Source organism: Bubalus bubalis, chromosome 14 (genome assembly GCF_019923935.1).
Source record: "Bubalus bubalis isolate 160015118507 breed Murrah chromosome 14, NDDB_SH_1, whole genome shotgun sequence".
NCBI lineage: Eukaryota > Metazoa > Chordata > Mammalia > Artiodactyla > Bovidae > Bubalus > Bubalus bubalis.
Window position 1 is genome coordinate 41,801,227 of NC_059170.1, and position 10,443 is coordinate 41,811,669.

The 10,443-nt window shown below is 50.4% G+C and overlaps 1 protein-coding gene across 1 annotated transcript; it reads right to left on the reverse strand.

The window, feature by feature from the left end:
- Positions 1-1,340: 1,340 nt before the first annotated feature.
- On the reverse strand, positions 1,341-9,966 carry LOC102404455 (cystatin-8). The gene is made up of 3 exons (XM_006062795.4): positions 9,254-9,966; positions 5,321-5,434; positions 1,341-1,824 (listed from the first exon to the last, which is right to left on the reverse strand). The coding sequence occupies exons 1-3, from the start codon at positions 9,491-9,493 to the stop codon at positions 1,741-1,743; spliced, it is 438 nt and encodes a 145-aa protein (XP_006062857.1). The 5' UTR covers positions 9,494-9,966; the 3' UTR covers positions 1,341-1,740.
- Positions 9,967-10,443: the final 477 nt, after the last annotated feature.

The window sequence follows — 10,443 nt, forward strand, 5'->3', positions numbered from 1 at the left end:
ACGCCACCTTTAAAACAGGCTAGTTACTTAAAAACATTTTAATTGTGGTAAATATATCTATATATAACCTCCCGTCTTAACCATTTTCAAACAGACATTCGGTAGCACTGAGTATATTCATGCTATTGTGCCCCTGATCTCCACAAGGTTTTCACCCTGCAAAACTAAAAACTGTATCCATCAGAGAATCCTCCCGTTGCTGCGCTAAAACTGTATCCATCAGAGAATCCTCCTGCTGCTGCGCTAAAACTGTATCCATCAGAGAATCCTCCCGCAGACACACCTAGTTATTTATTTATCACTGGGCTGGGTCTTCATTGCTGCACAGGCTTTTCTCTAGCTGAGGCAAGCCAGGGCTACTTTCTAGCTGCTGCGCACAGCCTTCGCACGGTGGTGACTTCTCTTACAGTGCAGCACGGGCCCTGGGGTGTGCAGGCCTCAGTAGTTGCATCACATGGACTCGGTAGTTGTAGCTCCTGGGCTCAGGAGCACAGGCTCAGTAGCTGTGGTGCATAAGCTTAGTTGCTCCATGGCAGGTGGGATCTTCCCAGGTCAGGGATCAAACCTGTGTCTCCTACGTTGGCAGGTGGACTCTGTATCACTGAGCCACCAGCGAAGCCCAGCCACACTTATTTTTAATGACTGCTTTCTTTGAGGGAGTTTTGTCTCCTACTATCAACCAGTCCATTCTGAAGGAGATCAGTCCTGGGATTTCTTTGGAAGGAATGATGCTAAAGCTGAAACTCCAGTACTTTGGCCACCTGATGCGAAGAGTTGACTCAATGGAAAAGACCCTGATGCTGGGAGGGATTGGGGGCAGGAGGAGAAGGGGACGACAGAGGATGAGATGGCTGGATGACATCACTGACTCGATGGATGTGAGTCTCAGTGAACTCCAGGAGATGGTGATGGACAGGGAGGCCTGGCGTGCTGTGATTCATGGGGTCGCAAAGAGTCGGACGCTACTGAGCGACTGAACTAAACTGAACTGATCATGCCTGTACTTCTTTCACAGACCCCTACGTCCTCTCTGTCTCTTTGCACATACACAACTGCATACCCAACTGCATACATAGTATAACCTGCACACATATGCACACTCGTGCACACATGTGCACACACCTGCACCCCAGACACGTGTACTTCAGCTTCCCCTGAAGCTTTATTGCCCTCACCTCTCTCTATCGGTGACCACTGTTGACATTTACATATAATGAAGAACAAATTCTCCCAATTCTCAGAGTCCCTGCAGGGGAGGGCTGACGCTTCTGCCAGGGGGTTTCCCAGCCCCCTGGTGGCCCATCCACTCAGGACCCAGGGAGGGAGGAGTCTGACGCCAGATGAGGCTCCCAGAAGGAACCTGTGAGTTAGCACCCACTGTATTCAGCCCTCTGTGTGTGTACGTCTGCGTGTGTGTGTGAGGGGTGTTATCCAATCAAAAAGCGATTCCTTCCCAAGTGTGCGGTGGAAAATGGAATCAGCCCTCACTCCACCCTTTGTGCTGAGGGACAAACGTTCCTTATTCCTAGTGGCATGCCATCATGTCAGCCAAAGGCAAGTGGTCTCCTGTGAGGCCAGGAAGGAGGCATGGGTCTTGCCCACCTTTCATTACCACATAGTAAGAAACTAGAAAGTAGAACAGCAAGCAGGGACACATGTGTGAGGAAAACATGTTGGTAACGGCTCACAGGGCCATCACTTCTTCACAAAGCGAGGGGTGGTGGCGGGGCGCCAGAGCCTCTAGATGTCCACACACTGCTTCTTCATCACAGTGAAATAGCCGTGCCATGGGAGTGCGCCCACCCAGAAGGTGCACATTTGTCTCTGAAAAAGACCACCACCACAGCAAAAGTCAGCAGTGTGCCAAGTGTGGGAGAAAAAGCAGTTCTGTTACTGGGTGCCAGCGCAGGAGCTAGGTGCCAGCACTGGGGCTAGGTGCCAGCTTAGGAACAGGCCGGAAGACGGGTCGTCATCTGTCAAGCAACACCCTGCAGAATTTGCCGGCTGGAGGCTGTAGACCCTTGTAGCCACCAGAAGTTACATGGAGGAGTTTTTTGTCCCCATCCCATCCATGGATAGACAGCAAATACTAATCATCGTATTTTTGGTGGGAGATCAGACATAAATTTGATTTTATTTTTATAAAATAAAATATTAATATTTTATATAATGTAAATACTGTAGTTCTGTGCCAGGTATAAACTAATATGTGTCATCTTAATAATCAAATAATGCCTTTTGCTCTGACAACAAATACATCAGATAAGAGCAATGTAGAGAATTCTAGGACCTAACATAAATTTTATTCCAAACCTCCCCCTTCTCCCTTTAAAAATGTCATTGAAATGACAAATGAAAACTTCTATGTGTGGGTAATAGATGGACGAATGGGTGGAAAGAGGCTTAGGCAGATGGATGGGCAGGTAGACAGCCTAGAAAAACAGCAATGGCCGTCTTCGATAACTGACTGGAAACACAGGGGCATTTCAGGAGTGAGGGGCAAACAGTGTCAGAGAGAAGGACGTTAGGTTTTGGCTGAATTCTGACACATACAAAGGAGGATTATGGGGTCTCCGTCCCCACAAACCCACAAGATACCAAGTCAAGATGATTTTATGGGCAAATTTTGTCAAACCTTGGGAATCCAAAGCTCTTTTGGTTTTTAAACTGATCTAATTGCAGAAAGAAGTTGAAAAGCCCTTGTTCTCGTTACACCAGACCTGAGAAACACTGAAGCCAAAACACAACCAAGAAATAAACTGTAACCCAGACTTACCTAGTAAAATAGAATGTAATATCCTTTAAAAAGGCAGCAAATTAAAGGCAGCATAGTGAACAGTTGCTGGCCCCCATGCAGTGCTTTTCAGTGTTCCCTTGACATGAAGTGTGTTCAGTGTCTGTACCTGAACATTCTGATTCAGTAGGTTTGGGATGAAGCCATGGAATCTGTGTGTGTGTATGTGCACGCGCGTGTGTATGTGTGTGTGTACCCCACACTCCAAGTCATTCTCTGGGGAGTTTGAGTGTACTTAATATTGATATATAGAAAAGCAAAATTCATAAGTGGCACACTAAGCCACCAGGCTTCCCTGGTGGCTCAGACGGTAAAGTGTCTGCCTGCAACGCGGGAGACCCGGGTTCAATCCCTGGGTCGGGAAGATCCCATGAAGAAGGAAATGGCAACCCACTTTAGTACTCTTGCCTGGAAAATCCCATGGACAGAGGAGCCATGGTAGACTACAGTCCATGGGTCACAAAGAATTGGACACGACTGAGTGACTTCACTTCACTAAGCCCTCTATATTCTAAGAGACGAGGGCAGATCCCATCCACGTCACTGCTTCTTTCCAGCCTGGACCCAGCAGGATGGCTCCCACAAAGGGAGGTGACAAGAAAAAGAGGCTGTCCTGTCAACAACAAAGCAGTGACCTGAGACTAGCCACCCACATGCAAAAGCACATCCACGGAGTGACCTTCAGGAATTGCACCCTTGCAATCAGACAGAACTAGAAATTTGCCATGAAGGAGAGGAGGATGCCAGATGTGTGTGTCCATAGCAAGCTCCACAAAGCTGATCAGGTCAGAGGAACAAGGACGGTCCCCCGCCGCCATGTCCAGGTCCAGCTGTCCAGAAACCCTGCCAAAGATGCGGCTTCACCCAGAAAGTCTGCACACCCTGACCTGTGTGCCTGCCACCACTCTCAGTGCAGATGAATTAACCACGACACTCAGTTATAGAACAGCCGAAAAAAGACACGTACTTCCTATTCCAGACACATAAGGACGACTCAATATTAGGGGATCTATTATTTGAATTTATTTTAGTAATGGGTCAAAGAAGAAAAATTATTCAATATACTTGGTAGATGTTGAAAGAATAATTAATAGAAGAAAACATCCTTAATTAAAAAAAATAACTCTTGGTAAAGAGGGAGTTGGAAGAACTTTGGAAATCAACACCTGATATAGTATTTACTAATAAGGTATAAATACTGAAAAGAATCCCATTAAATCCTCCAGGAATGAGCCACCATCCAGCATGACTCCTCTTCAGCATTATTCCAAACACTTGGAAAGAAAGGAACAAAGGTTTGTTTATCGATAAATGTGTACTTAAAAATGTGTGCTCTAAAACCGAGATGGGCCATGGAAACTTTACAAAGAATAAAAGAGCTTCCTGGAGACAAGTTTCCTAATTAATCTTAATATTAATTCTTTAATATTTTCTACAAACAGGTAAAAAGTGACAACTCTCCTTTATGCTCAATGCACCCAGTAGAAAATATAAACTCCAGCCCACGATATTTCTACTACCAGGAAAAGATAAACAAAACTAAAATAGAAGATCAGATGGTATCCCGCATGCTCCCTGCTTGCATGTTTGTCCCGAGGAGCCTCTGCTCTGCTGGAAGTGATGGATTTGTTCACAGTAAGCCCACAGAGGAAGTTTTAGGTTCTGGTCAACGGACCTTTGTGTTTCCCACTGTGACTGCACGCCATGGCAGTTCTGAGCACGGTCCCAAGGACCCCCACTGCAGGAGCTCATTAGCAAGGCTAGTTCTTAGATTCCTCTCCAGACCTACTGAGTCTGATTCTGCAGGGGGAACCCTGTCATCCACGTATGTCAAGGCCGCCAGATGATTCTGACATGTCTCATGTGAAGGACCATGGGTGTGAAGGAAGGGGCCCACCTCCACCTGCAGAGAGCCCGGGGGGCTTCACCAACATCAGAGGAAGCCCTCAGGTTAACCCCGGATACTCCCACCCCGAGTCAGAAATACAGGCTTGAGGCCAAAAGCCCCCAGGCCACGACAGCCCTCTGCTTCGAGCCTGGGGCTCTTCCCATGGCTGAGCCTGGGAGGCTGGGGACACTCCTGACCTGGTCACTGCTTAATCTCCAGCACCCAGCATAGCACCTGGGGCCAGGTAAGCTTTGATGAGCAGTTGAGTGAATGAATGGACTTCTCTTTGTGATTTCACAAGGATGGGCAACCTCGGGTCAGGCCACAGCAGAGTGGTACCTCCAGGTCCAAGAGGGTGGACCCAGTGAATGTGTGTGAGCAAGTTTTCCTGCACCAGGAACCCAAAGGAATGGAGTGCTTGTACTGAGAGTGATCTTGACAGCACCCTGTCCCTAGGCCGAGGTTTCCTCCAAGTCTGCTGTCCTGCACTGTCTCCTACGAGGGCCGCAGGACTGACCACTTTGGGGCTCCGCCCTGGGAGAGGTGCCGACCACTCAAAGACAAGGTCTGGGTACCGCGAGTTCTGCCTGGGGCTCAGAGCAGCCAAGACCGCTGCAGACAGTTGGTGTGTCCCCTACCTTTTCCAGTTTGGAGGTGTTCTTAACCACGCAATTCTCGTTACTGTTTGGAAGCTTTCTGCAGTTGGTGCGGGAGATTTCAGCGTCAATAAAGTATTCCAGACGATCTGTGACCTGTTGATTAGCAGTCATGCAATTTTGTTCAAAAAAGCCTTCTACTTTTTAATGTTTTTAACAAACCCTGAAAAAACTGCTCTTCCTTTTATTCCCTCTCCTTACCTCCTCCTCCTCCATCCTCCAAACGTATCTTTAGGAGATGGCCTGTGGAGCCACCACACAAAGAGACCCCCACCTGGAGCCGGATTCCCTGGGGCAGAGGCTCCATCCAGTGTGGGGCCTTCCTGAAGGCAAGACCTTCTACTTAAGAACAACCGGCTTCTGCGCCCAGGGTGTTACCCGTTCACTTGGGCCCCTTGGGAACAGGACCCTCAGCCACATGGTATCCCCTCCTTGAGCCCCTTTCCATACACACACACACACACCCTTCAGATTTTGTCACCTGGGATCCCCTACCCATTGAGGCTCCTCCACCTAAGACCCCTAACCCCACCCCAGGGCCCCATGTAGCCAGGCTTGTCTTCCTGTTCTCTGAGTGTTTAGGAAGCAGAACAGGAGCGGTTGACAGAATTCATGAATGATTGAGTGAGGTGAAGGCTGCTGTATGTAGATTTATTAATAAATCTGCTCCCATCTTGTTTTAAAAGATTACAGCAGGGTTTAGAGATGGCCAAGCCTGCCATGCAAAAAATACTTCTCCCATCAGCTCTTAGAGTCAGAGCAGGAATAGATAAGGGCTGTCCTTCCACAGTGGTGTCCCAGACTTTTGTAGGTGGGGTCCCCGGATCAACAGCATTAGCATCACCAGGGAAGTGGATGGAAATGCAGGTTTTGAACCACTGAGTCAGAAACTGCTGAGGGGGTGGGGTATGCACAGTCAGTGTCTGAACAAGCCTCCAGGTGATTCTGATGACCAGGGGAAGCAAAATAAAGCAAAGAGGAAGAAGACAGCAAGAGACAGAAGTATATCTGCAGCTTGGGTCCAGGTTCCCCTGGATTCAACCTTCGCTACCAGGCTTTCCCACACTGCCTCTCCAGCCTTAAGCAAGGTGATCCTACCAGTCCATCCTAAAGGAAATCAACCCTGAATATTCATTGGAAAGACTCATACTGAAGCTGAAACCCCAATACTTTGGCTATCTGATGCAAGGAGCAGAGTCATTGGAAAAGACCCTGATGCTGGGAAAGATTGAAGGTGGGAGAAGAAGGGAATGACAGAGGATGAGATGGTTGGATGGCACCACCGACTCAATGGACATGAGTTTGAGTAAATTCTGGGAGATAGTGGAGGACAGGGAAGCCTGGCATGCTGCAGTCCATGGGGTCGCAAAGAATCAGATGTGACTTAGCGACTGAACAGCAACAACAAGTGACGTCTTAGTTTTGTTCCAGAGAACTAACAGGGAGACTGGGCTGTCATGGGAGAAGCTGGTTGGCCAGTTGGCGGCCGACCCAGGACTGAGACAGAAGCATCGGACGTGGGACACGTTCTCCCGCTGCGGTCCTGGCCTCGGCTCCTCCGGCCACAGGAAGGCAGAGGACGACCTGATTCCAGGAAAGTGGGGACCTGAATGCACACGCCCCTTTCCAGAGGTGAGAAAACCAGAATGGCAGATTGAAAGACCACATCTGGTCACGGGGATCCCAAGAACTCCCTGACCTGATGCCCCTCTGGCTTTCAGTCTTCCTAAAACAGCCTGAACATCTCGCCCACAGTCTGGGAGGCCCGGCCTGGCCTGGTCACAGCCCACCCATCTGGCCGCTCACACCGGTTCCTTAGGGCTAGGAGTCAAACTCCTTCTCCCCCCCTACACCCCTAAACTCTCCCTGCTGACCTCCTGTAGCAGAGACTGTTGACGGGGGCCCAGGCACCCACCTACTCTGCTGCTTCCCGGGGCTCCCTGCTGCCAGATGGAGCCAAGGACCCTGGGAGCAGCTCTCAGCCAGTGACAGGCGAGAGCTGGTGGGAGAGAAACCCAGCTCCCCTCCTGCAGGCGGCCCAATCCTGCACAGGTGTTGCACCATCTCCTTGAGGCCCAAGGGACACGGAGTCCAGATGCCCTCAACAGTCAAAGTGCTCAGCGACACCCCTGGACTGGCCACTTCCCTGCCCCCTCTCAATCCCCTCTGACCACCAGGTGCTTCCTGGATGGCCTCTCAAATAAACCACTTCACTGAAACACTAGTGCTAGAAGCTGCTTCTGAGAAACCCCCAAAAAACCACCGCCTACCAGCCTCCTCTCCCTGTAGCCCATCTGCCCTCGGGCGTCACCTTCATCTTTCCTTGGGGAGGCAGGTCTCAGTCATGACTATGCGGGGGACCCAGGTCCCACCCAGAGATCCTCACTTAATTGGTGAGGGTGTGGCTGGTGCAGGAAGGGGACTCACCAACTCTCTAAGGAAGCCCCACAAGTAACGTGCCATAGGCGGCATCCCAGCTCTCCAGCTTGGCTCAGGGTTTTGTTTTCTTTTTAATTTTTTTTCATTGTCTTTGGCTTCCCTGATGGCTCAGATAGTAAAGAGTCTGCCTGTAATGCAGGAAACCTGGGTTTAATCCCTGGGTCAGGAAGATCCCCTCGAGGAGGAAATGGCAACCCATTCCAGTATTCTTGACTGGAGAATCCCATGGTCAGAGGAGCCTGGAGGTCTAGAGTCCGTGGGGTCACAGAGAGTCAGAAATGAATGAGCCACTAACTCTCTCTTTGATCAACATGTCTTGGCTGAGAGTAGAACCTGATTTCCAGTGAAAGACGGCTCTTTACTTAATTAATTAATTAATTTTTGTTCACATTATGCAGCATGTGGGGTCCTAGTTCCCCAACCAGAGATCGAACCTATGCCCCCTAAAGCAGGGAAACTCAGTCTTAACCACTGGATGGCCAGGGAAGTCTCGCAGTTTGTCTTCTAACTGGTCCCCTGGCTCCCTAAAGGCTGTGATCATTTGTTTCCATCTCAGCCTCATCTACAGCATCTGGTACTGCTTGTTGCCCAAGCTACTTGGGTCCCAAAGGAGAAAACCGTGAAGGGCTTTGCTTCCTGTGTGGAAGTCACAGGACCCAGGAGCCTTTACTGTGAAGGGTGATGGCGGTGCCCCTGATGGAACGTGCAGTCACCAGCATCGTGTGTTGGGGACACCGGGCTGATGGCGCACGTGTTCCTGGAGACAGGGTCATGTGTAGACTGGCCCCGCTCCTGCCACAAGAAAGCCTGGAGTCCAACACCTGGGGTAAGTCTGTCACAATGGCCTGTCTGCTGAATGTCTTTGCAACACATCCTTGCAAATCTCCTGTGCACTTACACCTCAAACACCCCAAACACCTGACTGAGGCTAGAAGTCAGCAGGATTCCAACACCAAGGACCTCTTCTTGGACTTGGCAGGTGAGGATGGAGCGTCCCCCACATGGATATCATGTGATTGATGACTCCCAGCACTGGGTCACCTGAGGCCCTGTAGGGAGGGATTCCATGGACAGAACCACTGCCGCTTGATGTAGGACTGAGAGCATGAAGGGATCTGGGAGGAGGCACTTTATGAGCCTCCCTATTCCATGTCAACCCACATTCCACGGGATATGGGGAGATTGAATGTCACTCAGGGTAGCATTATTGTAAACATATTCATGGTGCTCAGTTGTCTCCCAACCTTAGCAAACATGGATCACAGATGTGTGATTTGCCATTTGGGGTGTAACCGAGTTCATAGGTTGGGGCCCCTAAAACAGCCGTCATGGCACTTAAGAAAGGGAGCTGGCCGTGGGGCTCAGCACCACTGGGTCCCAGTGCTGCTCACGCACCCTCCCTCTCATTCTGGCTTCAGTCTGCACTGCCAGGGGCAAGCAGGAGCAAGTATGCAAACTGGGAGGAAGTGCCCTTACCTGCATCTGCACCTGCCACACCTTGACCACCTGGAAGAAGAATTTGTCCTCGCTATCCTTGTTGTACTCCTGCATGGCGAACCACAGACACTGCTTCACGTTGCCGCTTGTGCTGCTGACGTTCTTTAATTCCCACAAGACCTTGTCCGTGTCCTTGTATACAAGCGTGTTGCCCCCCAGGGCCACCAGGGCCACCAGGAGGGCAAGCAGGAGCTGGCAGGTCCCCCAGAGTCTGGTCATGGTCCCTTCTTTCGGGGACACAGGTGAATGTCTCTGTCCTCCCAGGGAAGGAGCTGCAAGTGGTGTGGGGTGGCCGCTGCTGGCACGACAGTTTCCAGAGATCTTACCCAGAAAGAATCAGCTCAGATCAAGACAAAAGCATCAGGGTCAGCTGGTGGGACTATCCCTGTCTTCCAAGGAGCCCCACCCATGAGAAGCCAGGTCAGAATCCCCACCTGCCTGCTGCCCTGCTCCTCTTGGGTGGCTCCTCCAGGGAGCTCACTTAGAGCCCTGGGTCCACACCTACCCTGTGTGCCTCCTGTTTCTGCGTCTCTGGCTTGTAAGAGGTGGCTGTGAAGGGTGTGGCGGCCTGAGGTTTCCTACTCTGGCTCCCTTTCCGGCCGGCTCCCCGTCCTGGGGAGTTGGGCTCTGACCTAGTTCCAGAGTTCTCCTACGAACCCAGCACTCTCAGCTGCGTCAATGCCTTAGTCTGGGGCCTCCTTGCTCCTGCTCCCTGGTCTGTGGTCACCTGCGACCTCCATGCCCCAGAGGGCAGTCCCACTTTGTGATGTAATCCCACACCTGTGATCCTGTCTCAGAGGGCGCCTCGCCCCTGCTGGCCCCTGGTCCCTGGTCCTGGCGGTTCACATGGCACGCAAGACCCTCCTGCTTCTGCCCTCGGAGTGGAAGGCCGAGCATGCTATGACCTCAGCTTCCTAAGCATCTGGCCTCTGACCCCTTCTGCTGGGCACCTTTCCAACATCTTTGCGAAATTATGCAAGTATTTCTGCATAATAAAAGACCAGAGAGAGAATCAATGCAAAGCATTACATGAATTTAAATTTAGTGAAAGAAAAAATAAATAAATAAATAAATAAATTTAGTGAAAGAAAGTGAAAGGTACTCAGTCATGTCCGACTCTTTGCAAACCCATGGACTATACAGGTCCATGGAATTCTCCAGGCCAGAAT